The 25,155-nt window shown below is 56.5% G+C and overlaps 1 protein-coding gene across 4 annotated transcripts in view; it reads right to left on the bottom strand.

Moving 5' to 3' along the window:
* Positions 1 to 25,155, bottom strand: part of NFATC2 (nuclear factor of activated T cells 2) — a 137,283-nt gene that overhangs the window by 10,962 nt on the left and 101,166 nt on the right. The window contains exon 10 of one of the 4 annotated variants that reach the window (XM_028524854.2): positions 903 to 990. The exons of the other annotated variants lie outside the window; for them this stretch is intronic. Coding sequence (XP_028380655.1) covers positions 947 to 990 — 44 coding nt within the window. The 3' untranslated portion in view covers positions 903 to 946. The remainder of the gene's footprint in view (positions 1 to 902; positions 991 to 25,155) is intronic. 4 annotated transcript variants of the gene reach the window in all.

Raw genomic sequence — 25,155 nt, forward strand, 5'->3', positions numbered from 1 at the left:
GGGACCATTCAACAGCCGCAGCCCAGCGAACCGGGGAGGTGTCGGGAGGCACGGTGGACGCTGGCTGACTTCCGGCGCGTGCTCGCCGTGTGCTGGGCACTGCGTGTCACTGAGCCTGACCAGGGTGGGCAGGGGGCTGTGTAACACCAATGGCGTCCGGGAGTGGAGGCGCAGAGCGGTGAGGCGACGCCCCTGCTGCCCCTCGTGGACCGCACCCCGCAGAGCCGCCTGCATCAGCGCGCCTGCCAGCTGCCGGGCGCGTCTGTGCGGCCCAGGACCCAGGGTCCGGGGAGGTGGGTCCGCAGCCTGACACCCGGCGAGGGGCCATGCCGAGCTGGGTGGGAAACCCCGGCTCTGTCCTGGGCCCAGCAGCCAGCTGTCAGCAGCCAGGGGAGGTGACGAGGTCAAGATCGGAAACGGCTGAGCGTGGGAACCTTGGAGAGCAGTTCCCTGGGCTTTCTTATCTACCTGCCCTCTCTCCTTCCCCAGCACAGAGCGCCCCACCACTGACGGGCAGCCTGCCTCCCTGGGTACACCAAGCACAGTGGACAGACAGAACCCAAAAGGAGGTGGTAAAATGCAGGAGCAGAACCTTCAGACGGGGACAGACACAGCTGCGTCCTCCCTGGGGGAGCATGCACATTCCCCGAGCCTCGTCCCCCGCCGTCCCGCCCCAACCTTGAGCCCCAGCCTCACAGACCCGGAGAATGCCAGGGGTGCTGTCCCCCACCCGGGGAGCCCCTGACCAAGTGGTGGGGGTCCAGCCCTTAAAAACAGGGAGTGGTGTCTGTGAGGATGGACTTCAGGTTGTCAAGTTTCCTTTTACTAAAGAGAAAAAATTTTTTTCAAGTCAAGAAAACACACAGCTGGAAAACAAAAGGAGAGGCAGAAATAGGAATTACCTTTAACTTTGATTTCTCGGATCAAAGAGCACAGTCATTCTGTTTCATAATATGTTTTGTATCCAGCTAAGGTGTGTGTCTATCAGCTCTGAAAAAGATTTGCAAAACCATTTTTGAGAAGATGTAAAAAAAAACGTCATGTTTGACCTCTACCTATTATGCTTCCGACTCGTGCTCGCAACATCCATTTAATGGGCCTCTTCCTACTTAGGGACGCTCGGAACCCAGCTCAGAACCTCACTCCCCCTCTGCCCACATCCGGTGTCACCCTAACATCTGCACCAGAGTTAACCCCACACCAGGGTGACCGTCACTGAGACGAGGGACTTTGTGCAGAGACATGGGGGGGGCGTCTCTGAGCCCCAAGTGCATCAGCGAAACTATGGCGGGTCGTGTTGGTTTTTATGCTGCTGGCTCTGTCATGGAGTTGCACATCCTACACGAGCGAGAAGCTGGTTCTGCTGCAGAGAACAGCAGAACTCCACGAGGGATCTACTCAGAGGCAATCCGCCCTCAGGCTTCTTCTCGTGGAGGCTAAATCTGACCCCGTTCTAGTCTTCGTAGTGAGAGAATGGGCATGCAGTCTCCTAAGAATGCAGATTTTCTTCCTGCCTCTCTGGTACACAGTTCTTTTTAAAGTGACTATGTTTATAGCCCCCGCCCACTCCGAGCACCGAAGGCAGCCTGCTTTACAAACCGTTCACTTCCATCCCACTTTCTCTTCAATGTGAAGTCACTGTTGACTCCCCTACAGCTTTCAAAACACGCACTCTTTCACTCCCCTCCAAATGGCCAGACTACAAGGCCAGGGTTCACGTGGAGCGCCTGCTTCAGAAGTAGTTGGAGGTTAACTTCTTCCAGGGAGTGACAGGCTTTTACGAGATGCCTGTTGATTGGCACCAGGGGAGGGATGGGGGGGCTCCTTCCAGGACGGGCGCTTGAGAGGCCCCGAATACTCTCTCCGCTCGTTTCTGCAGTCACAGGCCTGCGCTCGCAAATGCTGGGCTGCAGCAGCCCAGGACAAAAGGACCCCCTCCCTACCCACCCCTCTTCCTCAGTAGCTGCTGTAGCAGAGCTGGGACCATGCGCTTTGCAAAATCCTAGGAGCCCACGGCCCTCAGGCAGCCCGCTCACTATCCTGCCCGCCCTCTGCTACACATTGGCCTGGTCCAAACCCGGGAGCAGAAGGCCTTAGAACACCACCTGTTCTAAGGTCCCGGCAGCGGTCACACTGCCGTTCTCCAGACCGGGACTCACGCCTGAACTCCAGAGTCAGAGCTCTGACTGCCCACGGGCGTCTGAGCTAGGGCCCGAAGCAGTGCCCTGACTCACTGCCACCCCCACGACCCCCTCCCAAACACCATATTCTACACGTCCTCATCATAGGAAACACACTCCCTACTTCCGGTCGTTCAGGCCCTTCTAGGTCACAGCCCGCATCCCCTCCACACACAAATGCTTCTGGACCGACCCTCAGAATCCACCCAAAAACAAAAACCTCCAGCCGCCCGCGTCCCTCACTGCAGGGAACCACGGGCCTCCTCACCCTGCCTCGGTGCTGGGACCCTGCGAACCCCGCCCACCAGCAGGGCGGATCCGACTGGGCCTTAAGGTAGAGTGCTCGACTTGGTGGTTACTCCTGGAAAACGCCAGCTCCCCGGGGCCAGTAGTGGCCACGACAATTCCTCCTCATCCACACGCACCCACCCGCACAGTGCTGAGCACGTATTGGGGCCAGGCGCACACTCCAAGGTCACGCCCTTGGAGCAGCACTTAGAACCCGGGGGGCAGTGGCCAGGGGGAGGGGGAGGGGGACCCAGACACCAGGCTCTGTGTCACCCACTGGCCAGCACGTGGGTGCTCTGGGGGGGAGTCTCAGTGGACTGGGAAGGCCGGTCCCCAAGAAGCCAAGCCGGCTCCGTCTCCACTCCCCGCCCCTCGTCCCCGAGTTCAGGCTCTGCGAGAAGCATCAGACCCATCAGCCCGTCTGCGGCCTTCTGGGGCACGGCTTCCTGTTTAGTCATGAAGTTTCACTCTTGAATTGTCTGTCTCTTGGTGGAAGACAGAGGAACAAGAGCCGGGGGAAGGGCCTTGTTTTAATTCAACTGGGACTCACAATTCAGCTCAAGAGGCAGACCACCCCTAAGCCTCCTCCCTTGCGGGGGGCGGTTCTCGGGCCTTCTCGCACCCGCCTCGGGGCCGGTGGGGGGAAGCCCATTTCTCAGGTCGCTGTACTGAGGCACAGGAAGAGGGAGTGACTGGGATGGGTGCAGCCCCCCGCACTGGGCAGAGCCAAGTTCGGGCCCCAGCTCCGTGGCTCCCCAGCATTTGGAGTGGCCGTGGACCACCTACCGGACACTGACGAGCCCCCCCAGACACAGGGCGGGCCCCCTCTGATCCCAGAACCACTGCCCCACTGGGGGGTGGTTCGTGATGCTACAGCTAAAGACCTACAGAGTGATGTCGCATTTCTACAGCCCTAGGCATAAGCTGGTGCACTGTCCCACTGGGCTTGTGGGTCAATTTAGGATACAGATTGGACCAGGTGCAGTGATTAGTCAACATCGATAATGAACATGAAAGCAGAAGGTGTCGACAGATAAAATCCAGCCCCAAGAAACCGTCACCTTGGCTAATTTAACGGCACGACCAGCTTGCAGCCTTTTGAGAGCACAGGCATGGCTGGAACTAGGCGGGGGACCTGTGGACCTCTGGGGCACAGAGCGGACGGGAATCAGGTCTGTCGGAGGTACGTTCGGTCTGATGGTCCCGCGATGAAAACACTGAGGTCCCTCCCGACACGTACGGGACATGCCACACACTACTGTCTTATCTCCTGGTCACTTTTCCCGTGATGACACACTGGCTTACATCGAGGGAGAAGCAGTCTGGACTCTGTCCAAGCCACGCTGCCCCAGAAGGAAGGACGGACCAACTGTGTAAACTCGGACCGGGGCCCCGCTCGCTGCCCACCCCTCTGCCCCGTCCTTTCCCCCGGGTCGGCAGAATGTCTTCTGATGGCGCGCAGCCGCGCTGCGCCTCTCCGGCCGGGCCAGCACGCCGCTCCAGGGTGCGGCCACAGGAAGGCGTTCTGAGCACACCGCTGCTCGCTCCCCTGCTCCCCGGCCATTTCGTCGTGGCCTCGACCCCGAACCTCTGCTGAGCAGCCTCGGCCACAAAGCAAGTACTGCAGAATAACTCGTTGCCTTTTTAAAAAACAAAAAAACCCAAAAATAAACGGGAACAAAAGAAAAGCACTTGTTCCTACATCCAGTTGACATTCTGGAAAGACACGGCCATCCAAACCCACAGAGCAGCCTGTGACCACAAATGAGATGATAAAATAAATACCTGATTGTTTGGGAAGCCATCTTTCCCTTTGGGGGTTGGAGGCACTAACTGGACGTCTGTGTGACGGCGTTTTGAGTTGACCTGTCCCTGCACCTGCGTGAAGGAGGCACTGAGGCCCGGGCAGGGCGGTGCAGCACCCCCAGGTGGGCTAGCAGGGGGAGCGTGGAGCGGCCAGCAGCGTGTCCATCCTGAGCTGCTTTCCTCCTGTCCCAGGATCGCACGGGACATCCTGGTGGCCACTGGGGACAGGTCTGAGCCCCTCCCACCACCGCCTGCCCCAGGAGACCTTTCCTTCACAACCCACCTTGGCCCCTGCTGCTCAGAAAGGGCTGACTGGGTATTTACTGAGTCCTCCAGCCCAGCCTCCATCTCACCCTCCCGTGAATTCACCTTCCAGGCCATTCCGTGTCCTGACCAGCTCAGAGCGCAGCCACACGCTTCCTAAGCCCGACGTAAGCTGGTTGGTCCCGGGGGGGGGGGGGGGGGGGCACCCTGACCCTTTCACTCTCCCTCGCACGCCGCCTTCCCGTCTGTCTTCCGTATGGGCTCACGGTGCCCGCTCCCAGGAGGTGGTCAGCCACGTCTGCCTCCCTCTGGAGTCCCGCGGGCACGAGAGCGGATTGACCTGCCAACTCCCCACCGGGTGCCGTCCTGTCCCTGCGAGTACTTGGCAAGAACTCCCTATGGGGCCCACCCTGGATAAGCCCACCCGCCTGCCTGCCTGGGGGAGAGGGAGGGAGAGATCAAGTGTAGGGCTCAGCACCCTCCACCTCCCTGCTTCAGCCAAGAGCCTGTGGGGAAACCGTGAGATAAAGCAGGGACCCCCGGGCCACTCGGCCCACCCCCCTTCCAGGCCCACAGGCAAGAGAAGCCACTGGCTTCCTGGAAGGAAATCTCAGCAGGACCGAGCTGGGACCAGGCGTCCTGAACTTCTTCAAGCGAGGTTCACAGGCCCAGCCCTGACACATACGTTCTCAATTCAAAGGCCACCCAGAGTGACTGACAAGGACTGCACATGTGTGGCATTACAGCAGGTCTCCCTAAGATACGGTAACTCCCCCGGGACTTGGAGACAGAGTCTAAACTCCTGACTCCTCCCCTGGATCACATCTTCCACCTGTACAGTCCCTGCTGTGGACCAGACTGTGGCCCCCACACTGCTGCGTGAGCCCTGCCCCATAGAGTGGTGGCATTTGGAGACGGGGCCTTCGGGAGGCGATTAGGGTCAGGGCAGGCCATGAGGATGGAGCCCAGGGGATGGCACTAGTGCCCTTACAAGCGGCCCCCGAGCCCTGGAGCGGGCAGAGCTGTGGGGAAACGTTCTGGTGGGAGCCTGGCTGCTGGGACCCAGATCCTGGCCGGGCACGTCCCGCTGTCCAGGTGAACCCGACCCTCTCTGCGCCCTCCTGGCAAAGGCGGGCAATAATCCTTCCCAAGACTTTCACAGGGGATTCCGACAGTTTTTAAAGGAACCAACGAGGCAACACACGACAGGTGCCTCAGTGTCTGGCACATAGTGAGCACACTACGTTTACTTGGGGCACGCGTGCCAACCATCGAGCCTCAGTTTCCTCAGCTGCAAAATGGGAATAATGGCGAGTGTCTCAAGTGCTGCGCAACGGACTCAGCGGGCACAGCACCGAGCTAACAAACACGCAGCAGCGGCCGCCCCTGTTCTCACGGTTCGAGCGCGCCAGCCCACCACACAGAGAAACTCTGGTTAGCAGGCTGCCGGAACAGACGGCCCAGCCACCCCCTTCACCAAAGCACTTTCACCGGGGGAGCTATTTCTGCATTTTCAGAGTGGGTGGGCCTGAGGTCGGCCATGCTCCCGGGGGTGCGCGCTCACATCCTGCAGAGAGGGGGGGCCCCTCCCCAGCCACGCTTCGAGGTGCGCTGGCTGCTGCCCTGAGTCACCAAAGCTCTGCAAACCAGAGGCCTCCGGAAGCCAGCCCCGGCGGCGGGCCGCACAGCACCCAGCCGCTCAGACGTCTTACCAGCGAGATGTTTACCAGCAAGACCTCAGAGTTTACGAGAAAAGTGTGCCACGCCGGGCTCCGAACTGTCCCCAGCTCTCGGGATGAGTAAACATGGCAGTTCTGAGGCTCTGGTTTCGAGTGGGAAGCTGAGGTGCTAACCGGGAGGAGGGCATGTGATTGGCAGGTGGGGACGGCAGGCAGCTTGCAGCCCAGAAGGTGGCAGGAGGAGGGCACCCGCTCTGACCTAGCCTCCAGGGACACGTGTGTGTGTGCTGTTCTGGTTAAGTAACACAAGACAGGACTCGTCCCCAAAGCCAGCTTTCTGGGGCCGTGGCCCAGCACCCTCCCCCAAGCCCACCCTCCACGGTGAGCCTTCAGGGTGCAGACCCGCCATCCACGGGCCCGGGGGCGGGGCCTGAGGGCAGGAGGCAGAGAGCCAGCCTTCAAGGCCCGGCCAGCGATGTCCCCTGGAAAGACAGGAAGCGGGTGGCCAAGCTCATCTCCACGGTTCCTAAAGGACACATGCGCACAGGCCGACGAAGCCACACTTAGTGGGCACCTTCTGTTATCGCCGCCACACACACTATCTCACTTGTGGCACACCCACAGTTCTGTCAGCACGTGCCGACGGCCGGAGATGGACCAGGGTGAACCCCAAAGTGACACTGTTACAGGCACCGTACGCAGTTACCACAGCAACGGGTCCTGGGCTTTGGGAGCGGGGAGCGTGGTTCAGGCTACAAGGATCCTGCATCACTGGGTTGTGATAGCCCTGCGAGGGCTGGACCCGCATCCCTCATTCCCTGCACATAGCCAGCACCCAGGACAGAGCCCAGCACACAGTAGGTGATCAGTAAAAATGTCACGGAGGGATGGGTGAGCCAATGATTGATGAAACAGGCACAGAGGGATTAAGTCACACACCCAGGTGAGACGGCTACCAAGCAGCAAAGCCTGATTCAAACCCTCCGAGTCGGGCTCCAGCTGCTGGAAGGTAGGAATGCTTCTGCAGTTATAGTCTGGCAACCAACACCTGCTTCTCTGCACGCACCTCTGAGCAAAAGCTGGTCTTTGGGAGACCCAACTTTTACCAGGCTACACGGCAGAAACCACCGTATAGCATGTGAGCCAACACGCGTGTTGTTCACTCTCGTTAAGCTGGGCATGAGATTTAAGAAGCAAAGAGTGGCTTGGCCCCTTCGGGGCCACAAGCCAGGCCCGGGGCGCACCCCAAGAAGGTGGGGTGCGGCTAGTGCCTCACGAGTCTTGGAGGCAGGTTGTGAAAGCTGTGGGTGTATCCTCAGGAAACCGAAGATGCTCAGAGATGGGAGGCCTTCCCAAGAAAGCCCCCCATCATCCCAGCCCTAAGCACGTGTCCACGGAGCCCACCAAGCCTCCAGGGGGACAGGGGCTGCAGGACCTCTGTGAGCTCCGCAGGTGCACCCCAGCCCGCGCAGCAGAGCTGGTGGCCGGGAATGACAGCAGGCCACCGTGAGAGGTGGCTCCCTCTGTACTGTGGTTATGAAGGGTGACCCGGGGCAGGTTTTGGGAAACCCCACAGAAGCTCAACGCTGCACAATGCCTGCTTTCCCCTGTTTGAGGCGGCCAGAGACTCAGGGATCTTAAGGTGAGGTGCAGACCCAACCCCGCGCGCCGCCGTGGGGCCCGAGAGCTGACGCGAACACGTCCTTCCCACAGAAAGGCAGAAAGCCGAGAACAGCCGAGACACCTCTGGGGACCGAGAGCCGGTGGCTGCGCCGACCGGAGATGAGAACGCCCGCCACGCTGCTGTGACGAAGCGCTGTTCCTGGGGGCGGAAAACCTGTCCGGGGGACCGGGAAGCAGCCCACATTTCTTCTGTGGGGACGGTATTCCCCACGCCGGTGGGCTACGGGCCTGTGGGGAGGGGACAGACTGCCCCATAGATGGCCCGGACCGTGAGCGAGCCGCACGGAGAACAGGGACATCAGAGCCTTCCCGAAGGCACCGGACACAAAGGGGCCGACTCCACACAGATGACAAACCTCGGCGGGAAAGGTAAGACCGGAACGTAACTGGAAGACCTACAGGAGACGCTCTTGATGACGTCAGGGCGGAAAAAGACTTCCTACACCGATACTTCAGGCCTGGGGACATCACATCACCGGGAGGGCCGGTACAAGGGCAGATGGCAGGGCCCCGCCCCTGGCGTTTCTGCCTCCAAAGATACCATTTCACACACGAGCTTCGCCAACTGGTTTAACAATCTCCCCGTGTCCACTGGGGTGGGGGGAGGGCCACGGAGGGCCACGCAGCAACTTCTGCACGCTGCCGGGACTGTCAACAGGCTCACCCACCCTGGGAGACACCTTGGGATTGTCTGCTGAGGGGCAAGAGGTGTGGGCCCAGGGGCCAAGCAATGCCACCTGGAGGTACAGCCCTACAGAAACTCCTCTGTGTGCGTGCACTGGGACAGCCAGAGAACATTCTAGAAAGCACTGTCTGTGACAGCAAAGACCTGGAAACGACCAGCACCTGTCTGTTCACCCGGCTGGTCACAGGTGTTGCTTCGTGCCAGGTCCCGTCCCAGGAACTCCTCATGCATGCATCACAAGGCCCCGTAGTAGGTGTTATTTTTATTCCCCTTGTGCAGTTCGGTAAACCAAGGCTCCAGCTGCTGAAGGGCCTTGCTCAGAGCCACGCCGCCCGCAGGGGCCCAAGCCAGGGTTTAGAGCTCGGTGATTCCAGGGTTTCCAGGGTGATTCCAGGGTGCAGACTTAAAACCACCGGCCCCTGCCCTCCTTCCTGCCAATAAACACTGGTTTAATGGCACAGACAGAAGCTTTCGTTTGGGCCTGGAGTGGAGTTAACCCCTGAAGTTCAAGGAGAACCTGGTTAGGCCGAATCACTGGGTATTTCTCCTGCCCACGGCAGCCGCTGGTGGTTCCTTGGTGCCCGGGTGAGCGTGTTCACGCACACACACACGGCCATGTCTCGAACCACAGTGCACGTCACTAAACCAGCGCTCCGCCCTGCTTTCTGCCCGGCACATAGTAGACACTCAGCAAACGCGTTGAGTGGAACTGACTGAAGTGCGAAAAGTCTGGGCCAGGATGCTAAACTTCACCCAACAGAAACGGGAGTTGCCACACCCACGTGACCACGTCCCATCCCCACGTCTCCCTTAAGAGACCCGCTGGCAGGAGGAGTGGCCCCTCTTGGAAATTCAAGGCACCCCCGGGAGGGGCTCCGGTCTCCCCAGCCACTCGCTTTTTGGTTGGAATGACCTCAAACGGGTTGCTCGCCTTCCTGGCCAACACCAGCCACATGGAAGGGACCCTGAGTGGCCAGGAACCGCCTCAGAGCAGCAGGTGCCCCAGACCTGCCACGAGGTCAGGAAACTCCTTCCAGGGTGGGCCTGGCCACAGTCGGGCGCCGAGAAGCCGTCTTAGGCTGAGCCCCTGGACCCAAGCTCTGGCATCAAACAGCTGGGGGACTGGACCGGGGAGGGGCCCGTGACCAAAGGGCAGCAACTGTCTAAGGGGCAAAAGCCCCTCCCCAGAGCCTTCTCCCTCATTGAGACAGGAAGCCCGCCTGGAGGGAGCGGGCAGCCCCTTCCCCTGAAAGGGGTCAGGGGTGGGCAGGAGAAGGGAGTTCCCGTGCCGGGGCCGAGGCCCGAATTTCTCGGAAGCCTGGCGGCTTGGAGAACACAGGGCTGGTTTCTGTTTTCCGCCCCCAGAAACGCCTGGACCGCAGCAGGAGGGAGGCCCTGCCGGCCAGGAAGCAGCTCTGGCAAGGCCTGGGATGCAGACCCTGTGCCGCCCACAGCGGGAAGCCGAGCCAGCTTGGGTGCCCAACCCGGGGAGTCCCCAGCCACCTCCGGCTCTGCACCAGCTGGGCCCACGGGGATGCTACCTGCAGGAGGAGCGGGGAGCTGGAAGGCGGCAGCCAGAAGACGGGACACGTGTACCAGCTGCGCCGGCCTCTGGGCATCGAAAGGGGGAGCGAGCTTGCAGGTCTCCCTGCAAAAGGGGCACTTCTGGGTCCAGAGCGAGCCCACGCCAAGCACAAGTGGGTGACAAGGAGTGGGAGGAGAAAGAGAATGAAGCACGGAGCAGGGAGCTGGGAGCTGGGAGCGAGCTGACGCTGCCCTGCTCTGCAGGCAGCCCGCTCCTGGGGTTGCACAACCGTTTCCATGGCGCTCGGGTTTGCTGTCACAACAACCTCTGGATGGCCGGGCCCTGGGCAACACTGCAGGCTGGAGCGAGAACGGATTTTCTAGTGGGCCCAGCGGCCAGCACATTTTAGAGAGCCTGCCCCAGCCTGGTCTTCGGCCGTGGCCGCTGTCCAGCCCGAGGCCTGGAGAGCATGGCGAGGACAGGGGGCCCCGGGACCAGCTGCAGCCTCCCGCGCCATCCAGGTGGGGAAGCGCGTCCTTCCCTGGGGCCCCACAAAGTCCCTGCGGGTGCCCAGCTCTTTTACTCGCGGAGACTCTGGGCCGGATCACGCCAAGCCCCCACTGCTCACGGCAAATGTGATTTAAATATCCCTCTAACACTGCAGGGCACCGGCTGACATTAAACCCTTATCCCTCCGAGTGTGCAGCTCTCTTCCTGGAGTTAGACCTTGGTCCCTCTACCCCACCCCCACACTGTGTCTCTCAAGGGTTTTTCAGGCCTTTGACAAGTTCACAGCCCTAGGTTCCAAAGCGGTCTCATGAAAGCCTGAATTCTAGGACTGGGACACAGGCCGTCTCCCAGCTTTTATATGTGCGCCAGCCTCCCTGGCAGGTGCTCCAGTGTTTTTTATCTGTACCCCTGTACTCCCAAAGAAATGTGCGGCATCTTTCCTGAAAAAAGAAAACTCTAGATAAAGAACACTGGCAAATGTATTCACTGGCTGTGTGACCTCGGGCCAGTTCCTTAACCTCTCTGAGCCACAGGGTCCTCATCTATAAAATGGGAATAATAACAGCCTTTGCCTCATCAGGCTGCTGTGAGGATCAAATGAGTTAAAAGAGCAAAGTCTTAGAAGAGTGCCACCTAAGTATTAGCTGTTATTCTCACTGTTAAAAATAAGTATTTATGGATGTTGCGAGCTCAGGCGTAGTTTTAAGTCATTGAGACCCCTGGCAGGCTATGGTATTCCACTCATTCTTGGACAGCCATTCAGCCCCACAAAGGTTGGCCGAGCGTCTCGCACACTGGGAGCTGAGCCAGGCTTTGAGCAAAGGGGGACATTTGTAAATGCTGTCAAGGGCCTACTGTGTGCAGTGTCAGCCCGGGGGCACCAGCAGCCCGGACAAGTCAGAGGCAGTAGTCCCTGTCATCCAGAGAGCGGGACTTGCAGCAGAGGAGAAAAAAAGAATACACAGAAACACCTGAAAGGCGTGTGAGAGAAACAGCCGCCTCGAGAAACCAGGTGTCCAGGACGCAGAGGAAGGGACCCCCCACCCCCCCCAGAGAGGAGAGCGCTTGTCTGGTTTCAAAGGGCCTGAAAGGGGGCGCGGGGGCGCTTCCCAGGTGGAGGTGAAGGCGCGGGCAAAGGTTCCTTGGCAAGACGGTCTCAGCACAGCCCCCCGGTCCTCCTCTCAGGGCTGGGAGAGGCAGGGGGCGGGGGACAGGACGCTGCCCCCCAGAGGGTGGGGACACGCCCCTAAGCAGAACTGAGAGCTTTCGCTTTCTAAAGCCCCACTTTTTATAGTAGCCTCTACAGTCATTTCTAGGACCTGAGACGTGAAACTTTTACTAAAAAAAAAAAAAAATTAAATGATTCTTGCATATGACAAAGCAGCAAAGAAAACCCCAAAAGTATCAAAACACAAACAGGAAAAGGTCCCCGTCCACCCCTGGCCCCAGCCGCTCGGTGCCCACCCGCTTGTGTGGCTGTCTCTTATTAACAGGCACTCAGGTCACTACTGGGCGTCTGCTGGTATCGGGGAGACCGCCATCAACACCCCACACGCAGCAGGGTCCCTGACGCCCAGGGGCATTGCGGCACCTACGCCGAGGACCTGAGCCTGGAACTGGCGAGAAGACACTGAACAAGGCTTGTCACATCCCAAGTGCAGAGGCTGAGACACTTCCACGGCCCTGGACAGGTGAAGGTGACGCTGCGGATGAGGATGAGGCCGAAGGGCACTAGCTTCAGAGGGCGCACAGCCCTTGAGTAACCGCAGGCCACACCCGAGTTCCTCAGGCAGCTGCACGGAGAGGGGTGATGGCACAGAGCAGGGGCTGGGGGTGCCCGGCAGCGCAGGCTGAACCTGAGCCTCCCAGGCGGTCAGACCGAGGGTCTGGAGCGAAAGCCTGTTTTCTGGAGTCTCACCAGACGCAGGGAGTGAAAGGGCCCACAATAAGAACTCCGTTCCGCTTCCGAATCGGCTCGAGATCACTTTCTCGCACACGTGCCCCCAGCAGCTCGGCCGGCCGCCTCCAGCCTTGTGACCGGAGACAAACGGCTCCCTCTCTGCCGGGTTGCCTGGCTGCGACGCGGCAACGGGAGGCTCTGCCTTCCCAAGGTGCCCGTGAAGGGGGAGGGACGGCTGTTACGACGTTACAATTAGTTCCTGTGCTTGCTGGCCTGGTGGACATACCCCCCACCCCCCAAACTGCACCCTCCCCCCTGCCGGCAGCTTCCCTTCCCTCCCCGGGTCAAGTGCAAACCTCTCTCAGGCCCGGGAGCCTTGCTGTGGTCGGCCTGCCCTCAGAGCCTCCCTTCCTGTCACCTCCCGGTCACGCTGTCAGCGACACCAGGCCCCCGCCCGTCCCCGCACACACAGGCGCTTCTTCCCAGCTCTGGCCCCTTGCACATGCTGCTCCCACTGCCTGGAACTTCCTCCCCGGCTCTTCCTTCACCTCTCAGCTCCAGGTCCCTTCCTCAGGGAGGCTGTCCCTGACTGTCCCCTCTGAAGGGACCCCCTCCCGGACCGTCACCTTGTTTCTTTCATTCAGAGCCCTGAGCCCCATCTGAAATTCTCATTTTTTATTGGCCAACTTCTAAGTAACAGCTTTTCCCCCTAGAGAGCTTTGTCAGGGAAGTGGCCTCACCCACTGGGTTTACTGCCGTGTCCCAGCACCTGGCGCTGAGCCCAGCACACAGTAGGTGCGCATGCATGAATGGGTACCAGGTGATGGGAAGCAAACCAGGAAGGCAAATTCTCTAAAAAGGATGCCTCCTGGCAGCTAGCTCCCTGAGGCAGCCAGCCCCCACAGCCACGCTAGAAGAGGCCATGTCCACACAGCTGACCCTCCCCAGCATTTGTGGGGCGCCTCGCCCCAGGCCACAGGCCAGGAGGAAGCAACGCCAGGCGCCAAGCCGAGCTCCGAAGTCACTGTCCTCAGCACTCTCCAGGGAACACAGTGTGTGCAGCAAGAAACCACTTTCTGGGTGTGGCTTCACACACCCAGAGAATTCTACGAAGCCTCCGGTCTACAAATAGCCTTTTTCTAGAGTGGACACCTGCCCCGTTCCCCAAAAATCACATTATCGGGTCAACACTCAATGTCCTAAAGCTGTTGATGTCACAGAAATCAGGCACTAAGTCCTTCACGACAGTGGTTCTTAGTGGGTGGCAAGACTGTCCCCCTGGGACACTGGGCAGTGTCTGGAGAACGTGCTGGCTGTCACAACGGGGGTGGGGGCGGAGGGTGCTGCCGGCCTCTGGCAGGTGGAGGCCGGGGGTGCCGCTACACATCCTACAGTGTGCAGGACGGCCCCCCAATAGAGCGGTCTCCGGCCCCAAACATTGACAGTGTTGAGGTTGAGAAACCCTGCTTCAGGCAAACAGGTAATAAGGAAACATTTGAGGTTCCTGAACTGACCCTGGATTTGAGGAGAGTCAGCAATAACCGGACACTTAAGGCCTTCTAGGTTTTCTTTGTGGTGCTGTTACCCTCTGACGTTGCAACACACGGAAATAGCTGTTTGCTGGGTAAACTAGGAGGTAACTCCACGAAGGCAGGGGCCTCACCTGTTTTATGCACCGCTGTGTCCCCAGGACCTAAAAATTATACCTGGCACGTGGGATAAATATTTGTGGAATAGATAAAGAGACCCCTAAGAATACTGAAGACACAAAATAGCCCACCTCCTTTTGGAGCTGTTTTCCCATTATGACCACACTTCCTGTGCGGAGACCCAAATCCATTCTCCCTGTCTTCCCCAAGAACAGGTTTGAACTCTGCACGTGGCCGAGAAATGTAAATATATAAACTACATTTCCCAGCCTCCTCTGCAGCTCATTGTGATCACATGACAGGGTTTTGGCCAATAAGGAATCAGATGAAGAGCTAGGTGTGATTTCTGAGTTATACCCTTATGGGGAAGGGACATACCCTCTTCCCTCCTTCCTCCTGTCCCCTCCCCGCATCCAGGAGCCATTCTGGACAGTGCAGACGAAGGCACCCCCCCAAGAATGGGGGAATGATAAGACAGAAGGGGCCTAGTCATGGCACCATGGGGCCAGTTCACCAGCCCTGACCTCTTGGGCTTGTACTGTTGCATGAGAAACAAACCACCAACCTTGTTCCAGATGCTGTTACTCTGCATTCCCATTACAGTGGCCCCCTTACGTCCTCATCAGTACACAACTCCTCCTTGCCCAGCAAACTCCAGCTACTGTTCAACCACACTCCCAGACGCCTCGACGCTACAAGTATTTAGGCCGAATTAGTTCTCCCCTGCAGCCTTGGAGGAGCTGTGTGCATCGTTGAGCCTGAGCCGGTGGGAAGAAAGAGGAAGTCATAGCACCTAGATCTATCTGATAAGGACAAAAGGAACTACCAAGAGAAGTCCATTTAAACGTGAAACATCAGCTTTGCTTCAATCTGTGACTTCATAATAGTAACCCCCCCCCAAAAAAAACCCTAATTGATCACCATTGGGGCATGTTAATGAACCAACCCATTATCTTAAAAACTGGTAGCTAAAGGGAAAGAATCAAGCATTCATCCTGCTTTTCCTATATGAATCCTGCCATTGTTGCTGAAGGGAAGTCTCTCTTTACAGAAGTTTTCCAGCCACCAGAAGGGGAAGGGAAGGCAGAGTAAGACTAGAATGCCACCACTTTGCAGCTGAGGCTGCACTGAACGAGTGGGACTGGGCACTAACTGTCCGCTGATGTCGCCCGGGGCGAGGGAGCCTGATACCTCGTGCTCCCGGGCGGGCGGAAGGACGCGCCACCCTCTGGGAGGCAGTCCTACCGAAAGCAATGGAGCCCAAGTCCTTGGAGCCTCTGACACGGCAACTTTCCCCCTTCCTCATCTCGTGGCACACACAAGCTAATTACTAAAATCCTGTGGCTCACTAAAAAGTATATTTATTGCTGATCTGACCGAAAAGCAGGTATAATTTTGACTTCATTCACAAGGGACAGCTATTGTGTTGACTGTGGTCATTTTTTAATCCGACCATCTGAGGGAAAAGAGGTCAGTGCCCATGCTAAGTAGTCAGGTGTCGCATGTTTTAAAGATTCTCAAGGCACGCCAGCTAAAAGTTGCTGCTTTAGGATCAACTGCCGAATTGCAGGAAAGAAAGGACAGAGGAGCACGGGGAACCTCGTGGGGACATACGTGGTAAAGGCCGGAGTGTGAGAAATTCTACAGGACAGACACCCTGGTTTCTTCATGATGTCCATGACGATCAAGCAAAAGAAGACTGTGCCATTGAGTCTAAAGGGGGAGGGAGACAGACTCGGAAACCAAGGCATCCGCTTGCCACGTACAGGCCTCATCTGGATCCTGATGTGTGAACGGTAAAGTGATACAAAGAAAACAAAGAAAAAGTCTTACTTTTCTGTATGAGACAATCAGACATGGAAGTTTAAACTGGCCATTTCATGGGATATCCGGTTCCACACATAGCTTCCACACTTTCTTGATATTAAGGTATCTTCACTGTTCCATACATGCTGGTGGATTTGTGAGTGTTTTCAGAATCCCCTTGTTTGGAGACACATACTATGTGACACGTGAAACGATATGGTTTTGATGTCTAAGATTTTTGACGTCTCGGACTTGCTCTGAAGGATGACCGTGAAATGGAAGTGACAGACGGAGGTCTAGGAAAACGAGGCTGGCTGGGAGTTGCCAATGGTCGGTGCGTGGGTATACTGTTCTCCTCTATATTTATGTATGTCCAGAATATTTCATAATGAAACATTTTTAAAAATCTTACTCCTGGCCACAAGGAGGGGGAAGGGAGGAAAGTGGAAGGGGCCCACACCCCCAAAGTCGCCACTGTGTGCCTGGTGTGGGGCTAGGCGGTCGCGGATATGAGTGACGCTTCTGGAAGGGAGGTCACAGATGCAAATATCCAGTCCGGATGGAAACCGTGACCGAGCAAGCCCAGCCAAGCACAAGAGGAACGAGAGCACAAGCACGCGGGTAAATGACCGTGAACACACCGCCCATCTCCAGGAGACGGGGTGGGGGGCAAGGCCAAGTGCGTGCTCTGTCTAAAGGGAGTGGTCCCTACGCAGGGCCAGCCTTGACTTTGACTCCTGGTAGCCACTCGGCAGAACGTGGGGCCCAGGGCAGCCAGATCCTTGGATTTTCCAAGGAAAGCCGGAAATCTGTATTTTTATGTGCAATCTCCTGGTTTTTAAACACTGGCATCTAATCCAAATATTTTTTAAAATACTGCGCGGGCCAAACAAAATATCTGCAGGCTGAGCACAGCCCGTGAAACACCCGCCGGCCACCGCTGCTCCAAGTGCCGGGGCAGACCACAACTCAATCCATCTGCAAGAAGCGGAGAGGGCGCATTAATCAACGTGGGGTCAGTTCTTTTTTGGTCCTCCAGTAACGCTGAGAATTCAAAAGGCACCATCACCTTCCAGAAATCTATAAGAACCGGCTGCTGAGCGTTTCGAACGCGGCCTCCACGTCGTCGGCTGATGCAACAGAACCTCTGCTCTGTCCAGGGTTTTGGAAACCAACCACCAGGGAGTGGCCTTTCAACTTCCTCGGGATGGTGGAACTAACAGGCTTCAGATGAAACCCATGTGCTGGTGTGCAGAATGCCTGCGACTCAAGTCCAAACCGCCTGCAACAGACAACGCTGTCACAGAATCACGTCGGGGTGCGCGGCACGCACGGGAAAATGATCAGGGAGCCCTGCACTCTGGTTGCCCGGCCATGGATCTGATTTCATGGCAGTTGACAGGGACGAGGCAGATGTCATCCTGGCCCCGGAAGGACTCCTCCTTCAAATCCAAGTCCCACTTCGCCTTCGTCTTCACCCACAGACGGACTTTTGACACTCTGGACGGGCAAAACAGGCCTGGGCCCAGCCTTCGTAAACACGGTCTCCGCTTCACCGGGCTCTCAGGGCAATAACAAATTAAAGAGGTGTCGAGGATGCGGGGAGAGGAGCCAGAGAAACGGTTTCATCATTGCTCAAGAACAAAGCTCCTTTTTTTTTTTTTTTCTGAAAAGGTAGAAAGTGAAAGAAACACCTGTGCTAAAATAAAGTTAAATAGGTCCAGGGCAAGAAAACAATATTTCCATGGCGACAAAATGGACCCGATTCTCAACTCTGCGGAATCGAGTCAAATCAGGACTATTTCTTAGGAGGTTTATTTTTCCCCTGAAAAAATAAAGCTTCATTATTTATGCAAAATGGGTTTCTTGATGAGGGCAAAGGGAGGGAGCATAGAGAAAAATTAAGCATTGAAGTAAGGTCTGATCGCTGTTCTCCTTCTGCACCATCACCTCAAAGAACTCAAGTGCTTGTCAAATTCCGTGTTCCTCAAGAGGAAAAAAAAAAAAAAACATAGCTAGAGCTGAGGAAGTTGCATATTTTTTTTTTTACATCACTTTAAGTGAACTCTTTTTTAGGCATCCAATAAATGCAAGGCACAAAAATTCTGGATTCTCCTGGTCAAGGTCAGGGACGAGCGAGGACCTGCCGCAGCCCTGCACCCGCTGGCGCGTCACCCCGAGCGAGCGGCTCCTCCGGCTCCTCCAGCTGGCTCGGGAAGGGAGGAAGCCGGCGTCTATACGCCTGCGCTCCTTGCTTGTAAGAGTGAAAGTTCGAAAGGGCCTTCAAGGGAGGCCTGGAAGCTGACCCGCCTGGAAGTCTTGCTCCTCGGGTCCCCTTATGCCTTCACAAGGATATTCCCCGGTTACCGTGGGAGAGCGACCTCACTCGGAGGCAGAAATTAAATGCAGCACAGCGCACCAGCGTCCCCTCTTCTCCACAGCCTCGCCAGCACTTAGTGTTTGTTGCTTTGTTGATGACGGCCACTCTGACCGGTGTGAGGTGGTCTCTCAATGTGGCTTTAATTTGCATCTCTCCGATGGCTAGTGATGCTGAGCATCCATTCACATGTCTCTGGATGTCCTCCTTGGAGAAGTGTCTGTTCAGGTCCTTTGCCCATTTTTAAATTGGGTTGTTAGTCTTCTTGGGGTGGAGTTGAGTGAGTTCTTTATATATTTTGGAGATCAAACCCTTGTCCAAGGTATCACTGGCAAATATATTTTCCCATACAGTCGGTTCCCTTCTCATTTTGCTGATGTTTTCTTTAGCCACGCAGAAGCTTTTTATTTTGATGAGGTCCCATTTGTTTATTCTTTCCTTTATGTCCCTTGCTCTAGGGGACATACTGGTGAAAATATTGTTGCGTGGCATATCTGAGATTTTCCTGCCTATGTTCTCCTCTAGGGCTTTTATGATATTGTGACTTATGTTTAAGTTTTTTATCCACCTTGAGTTTATAAATGAATGGATCAAAAAACTGTGGTACGCTCACACAATGGAATACTACACAGCACAGAGAAAGGAGGAGCTCCTACCCTTTGCAACAGCATGGATGGATCTGGAGAGCATCATGCTAAGTGAAATAAGCCAGGTGGTGAGGGACAAATGTCATAGGACCTCACCTATAAGTGCGACCTAATCAAGAAAACAAACAAGCAAGCAAAATAGAACCAGAGACAAACTGACCACCATCAAAATAAAGAACAAACTGACAGTAACCAGAGGGGAGAGGGGAGGGGACAATGGGGGAACCCAGGGGAAGGGTCATCAAGGAACATATATTAGGACACATGGACAAAGCCAAAGCAGGTAGGATCGAGGGTGGGAGGCGCAGATGGGTGGGCGGGAGTGGTGAGAGGGAAATGGAGACAACTGTACTTGAACGTTTTTTAAAAAATAAATTAAAAGAGTAAATGCAGCACAAATGATTCAGAACAGTTAAAAGCACAGGTTTTGGTGAGTGACTGGGGCCAGCAGATGACACCAAATGATGTCTCTCTAGTCCCCTTTGTTAGGCCCCGTCCGTTGCTTGTGGGTCAGAGGCTGCCCTGGAATGAGGGCGGAGTGGACAGCAAGTCTGAGAATGTGCTTTCTTGTGGTTTGGTAGCTTCTGACCTCAAGATGCAAGAGCACATTCCTCTGGAAACATCTGCTTTGCAGGATTTGGAAAGATGGCCAAGGCTTCACGGGTCTGGAGTTCGCTGGAAGGGGCGCCTTATGTCTGCCATGCAGGGTACGCGGCGCTTGGGGCGAAGGGACGGCTAAGTGGCGCGGCTGGAAACTGAGGTTCTTCAAAGGCAGGGAGACACCGTGAGGGGCAAAGCAGAGAGGCCCCTAGAGACAGGCACCTGCCTAATGCTCACTCTCCCGGGAGAGGGACACGGACCTGCCATGAGGTCAGTCCAGTGACCTGCACACGGTGGCCCTTGTAAATGTCAATGGGCTCCCCTCTCAGCAAGCAGCTTTCTGGACTTTGGGATTTTCTAGCAAGACTCTCGATCCCCTTTGCTGAGTCGACAAGGCACAGCCTAGCAGGGTAACAAGGACAGAGGCTAAGAGCGAGCCTCAGGGCTCCTCCAAGCCCGGCTCCGCCCCAGCTCCCTGCTGGGGCTGCCGCAGTCTGCTCAGGCTGCGGTAACAAAACAGGCCCTGAGTGGCTTGCAAACAGCCAGCATTTATTCCTCACAGTTCTGGAGGCTGGGAGTCCAAGATCAAGGTGTCAGCAGATTCTGCCCGCTTCCTCATAATAGCCTTCTCACTATGAATAACCTCATGTGGCGGAAGGGGACTAGGGGACTCTGCAGGTCTCTGTTGTGAGGACGCTAATCCCACTCCTGGGGACTCCACCCTCATGACCTAATTACCTCCCAAAGGCTCCACCTCCAAACACCATCACACCGGGGCTTAGGTTTCAACATCTGCAATTGTGGGGAGTGTGGGTGGGGAGGAAACACACAGACATCCCAGCCATGGCAACAACCCGGAACTGAAAAAGACACTGACGATGACGGTGGGGGTGGTGGAGGAAAAGTGCAGTAACTGCCACGGAGCCTTACCACGCATGCCAGGAACCGGTCACAGTGCTTTCCTCGCAGGGACGCTCCCACTGCCAGTCTCACGATAACCCGGAGCTGGGGGCCATTATCATAAGGGACTCGTCCAAGGCCACAAAAGAGTGAAGCGATGAGGCCAGACTGAAAGCCAAACGGGACAACCCCGAAATGTCTACACCCAACAGACCCCGAATCCAGGCTAGCTGCTCGGACCAGCCATCCCATTCCTGAGAACTGGCCCCTAATATACTGGTCCACTTATATATCTGTCACTCGTCCAAGTGACAGATTTGTTAAGTGTTGCTGTGACAGCAAGAGACACCCACATTCCCATCCATGGGAAGCAGTGTGTACACTGTGCTATCTTCTATAGGAAGAAGCGGGGAATAAGAATATGTGTATTTGTGTCTGCTCATGATGACATAAAGCAACTCGGCATCGTGCATTCTCAAGGGGGGTGGCCCCACCGCCCCACCACTCACGGGGTGGAAGCTGACGCTTGGGGGTGAAAAATTCTCCCCTGTGACAATGGGTGGCGCCCAGCAAAGGGCCACGGTACGTACACAGAGAGACAGTAGGTCTACAGGATTGACATTTCATAGGGCCAGTGACCAGGGAAGGATTGGCTTTTTAAAAAGAAAGCCTGAGCAGGGTGGGTGGCAAAAATGAAAAAAAAAATGGTGGAAAATACTGCCGTACAAGGCTAGAAAAAACTGAATACCGCGGGCAGGGCAGACACGGAAACAGAGGTGGCTGGATATCTTTTTACATTTTGCATTTTTTGACCATGTGAACATACTGCCTATAGAAGATGTAAATGTTCCCAAACGAACTTTCGAAATGAATGCTGACCAACACCCTCAGCAGGGGCCTAGACTCCGCTGGTGCTCAAGAATGCAGGCCTGTGAACTGAACTTGGCATCGGCAGTTTCCATGGCAGCGCACAGCGCCACCCTACGACGCCCGTATCTGGCTCCCTAGGAGCCTGCGGCCTCTGGGCAGCTCGGCCAAGCAACCGTTTCACTGGGTTCTCATTGCAGCAGAGCGTCCCTGAGTTCCACCCTGCATAGGCACCACGGTCCCCAGTCCCCAGCGAGGCTGCCAGGAAGCCACGCCACACAGGGCCAACGTGGCAGCCTGGCCATCCGTGCACTTTGCAAACAGGAGCTGCTGTGTCACAGGCTTGCCACGGGCACTGAGCGGCCCCGATGGAAGATTCCTGCCTGTAGAGCAAAGCCTCACCGGTCCCAGACGGCTGTCTCCCTCCCGGTTCCTTTCCCCCTTCCCGAGCTCCGGAGGGCGCACCCATCTGTCCTTTCTTCCCTGGCCTGTTTCTCCTGAAGCGGCACGTCCAGCCTCAGGGTAAAGGGCCTTTTCAAGGGACACCTGTGGCCCCTGGGCCCATGGTACAACCAGCAAAACTTCATCCTGATCTGCCAGGTGAGCCCAGCAGGGACACGCTCTCTGGACTTCCCAGCCGTCCCTCGGCCAAGGGCATCATCTGCCTTGTGCAGGTACACCTCCCACAGGGCCAGAGGGAAACCTGGCCCGGGCCCTGCACAGCACCGACACTCCCACCTGTGGGTGAAGGTGCCTCGGCGGTCAAAGGCACTGTGGCCCCTCGCTCTAGGCAGCAGAGGTGGCAAGAACTACTTGTGAGCGGGTCACACTCTGGCAATTCCAGTTACACGTGAAATGACCACGCTGGTGAAGGGTGCGCCACCTCTTGTAAAACACACCACCCCTCTGTCACATTCCTGCTGCAAGACTCACTCACCCGCTTCGTCTCTGGCTTCGTCTAAAATGAAGTAAGCCCCTTCTCTTCCAGCTCTAGCCTCCCTGTAATTCATTTCCCAAGTGCAGCCAGAGGGATCTTTTCAAAGGGTAAATCAAATCACATTGTGCCGCAGCCCAAACCCCGCCAACGCTAGGCTGCACTTCTGACCTCCTAGCCACCACCGGTGCTGTTCCCTCTCCCTAAAACACCTTTCCCTCCCATCTTCCCCAAACCTACTTCCTCAGAGCAGCCTTGCTATGCACTTGGTCTGAGGGGGCCAACACCACCCTACCCAGCCAAGCTGCAACTCCTAACTTGGTGTCATTCCGAAACCTCATGGCTTTTACAGCCATCTGAAATATGCTTAGTTGTCACCTTATGTGCGGATGTCTAGCTTTGCAGAAAAAAAAAATACTTCCCGAGAGCAACGATTCCACTTGACTTGTTCACCACCGCACCCCTAAGCCGCAGAACAGTTCTGGCACAGGGAAGGCAGCCTGGAGGGAAGGAGGGGGCGCTAAGGACAGGGAGGGGCTGGAGGAGAGAGTGGAGGGAGGAAGAAGTGGGGAGGGAGGATTCACACGACTGCTGGGGGCTGCTGGCGTTTCCCGGGCACAACCAGGGGCTTTAGAAGAAGACATCAGTCACAGAAGGGGACGAGGCAGCAGAGAAAAACGAGTGTCTGTGTGTACGAAGCTTACATTTCAGAACCAAGAAAAAGTGCCTGCTTTGGAGAGGGCGGAGGAGCAGAGGAGAGGGGGAGTGAGGAAGGATGCATCCTGTCCTGGAATATCACTTATTTTGCTAGTTCAAAAAGAAGATTTTTTGAAAATGTCTCAAGCCCTTGGAGTGGGGAAAGTTGAAAGTTGCATTTTGGAGTTCCAAGAAAAAACAGCCCAGACAGACAGCGTCTGGGTGCAGGAATGCAGCTGGGGGAGAGGAGAGATGAAAAGCAGACGGAACACGATGCAGCCAGGTGGGACACCCAGACAAGACACGGGGTCGTCCGCACAGGGTCCGGAACACATTCCAAACACTGGGGGGAGGGGGGGCTCCCAGGGTCGCAGGCCAGCGGCGTGGTCGGCTTCTAAGATACCCGTTTGCATTTGGACCACGCCTGCTGGTGACCCCTTCCTTTCCCATCTGTGGAAACCCCCTGGGCCCTCAAAATGCCAATCCCACTTCTCACCAAGTTTCCAAGGAAAGACCACTTTGCTGAAATCCTGAGGCAAAAGATGGTACCTGAGAAACAACCACGAGCTGGAAGCACGTTCTGCTGGAGTTCGAGTGACCAGATTCATATTTTGGGGGGGAGATGCCCTTGGGGGCGATCGACGAAGGGGACAGGGAAGGCCCTGGAAACCTACGATGCCTCCTAACCAGACTAGGGGAATGACCCAGGAATTCCCAGTTCGCCTGTCAGCAATCAACGCAAAGCAACACACTGAGCCATGTGAATCCCCGCCCATGAAGCCAACAGTGGAATCGGATTGTCCCATGGCTGCGAAAAGGCCCAGTTAGGGCGATCTGAAATTCCAGTGTCAGGAGATGTTGGAGGGTCCTGCCTGGGGCAGAGCCTTGGGGACAATGCTGGTCAAGAACTGAACATCTAACCAGCAGCCGCACTGCTGCCCTTTGGGGGTCCCCGGAACAGAAGGGGATGCCCAAGAACTGAGAAGCCTGCACACAGCCCTGGGGGATGTGGGGGGAGAGGCGTTCCCGGCCTGCTCCAGGGCTCCGCCCACTCCAGGGCTCCGCCCACGCTGGGCACAGACCGTGTGAACAGTGGTCCTGGCGCTGTGCGCTCTCTCCTCTGGCAGTTGGAAAGTGCCACATCCCCTTTTCTGATAACCGAACAATGTCCACTAGCACAGCCAAAGCTCTGGAAAGTCCTGCCGTTATAGGAGTTTTTATAAAGCTTGGTTTAAATGCGCTTTTCCAGCCTTTAAAAAGCGTAGGGAATGTCGTCAATGATATTGTAATAACTGTGTATGGTGCCTGGTGGGTACCTGAACTATTGGGGAGCTCGCTTTGTAAAGTATGTGACTGCCTAGCCGCTCTGCTACACACCCGGCAACTAACACAAAATAATACTGAATGTCAACTCTAACTGAAAAATAAAATTGAAATTGAAAAACAAAAGCCTCACATCCAAGAATGCTTGCTCCGATCCCGTGGAGCCAGGCTTGTGCTGAAGGTTCTTAAGAAAAGGCTCTGTCAGGAGAAGCGATTGCGCCACGCTCAGTTCTCCAAGACGTGCGTCTGGGCCGCGTGGACACGGACCTGCCGGGAGCTCCCTCCCACCTGAACGTGCCCACGTTTAGAATGATGCTCGGGAGGTCTGAGAAGGCCTCCATTCTCGGCTGCCTTCTCTGCAACGCAGGCTCCCGAGAGAACGAGGAACACCTCTCTGGGTGTGGGGCTGGGGCGGCCTGGCGAGGGTGACTCCTGACCGCCTCAGGCCCACCTGGATGCCGGTGGACCACGCAGAGCCAGCAACAGACTCACTTCTGCCCCCTACCGAGGTGCTTGCCATTCATCCTTACTGTAGGAAGATGGGCGGGGCGGGGTGGGGCGGGGCGGGGCGAGATGGGCGGGGCCAGCACATCTCTCTTTCTGGACGCTGAACCAAGCCCTACCAAGAGAGAGCTGGGGAAAGCGACCCGCCCCGTTCAGGTGCTTATTTATTTATAAAGCACCTCAGCCGGGAGACGTGCCCCCAGGTGCCCGTGGAGGTAGGTCCGGTTACAGCCGCATTTCATGATCTGCTCGCAGCCAGCATTCTGTGTCGGCTGGACTTTCCCCGTGACATTCTCCTTTAAAATAGGCACCCAAAACCTACCTGAGCCCTT

The sequence above is a fragment of the Phyllostomus discolor genome, chromosome 9 (genome assembly GCF_004126475.2).
Source record: "Phyllostomus discolor isolate MPI-MPIP mPhyDis1 chromosome 9, mPhyDis1.pri.v3, whole genome shotgun sequence".
Taxonomy (NCBI): domain Eukaryota; kingdom Metazoa; phylum Chordata; class Mammalia; order Chiroptera; family Phyllostomidae; genus Phyllostomus; species Phyllostomus discolor.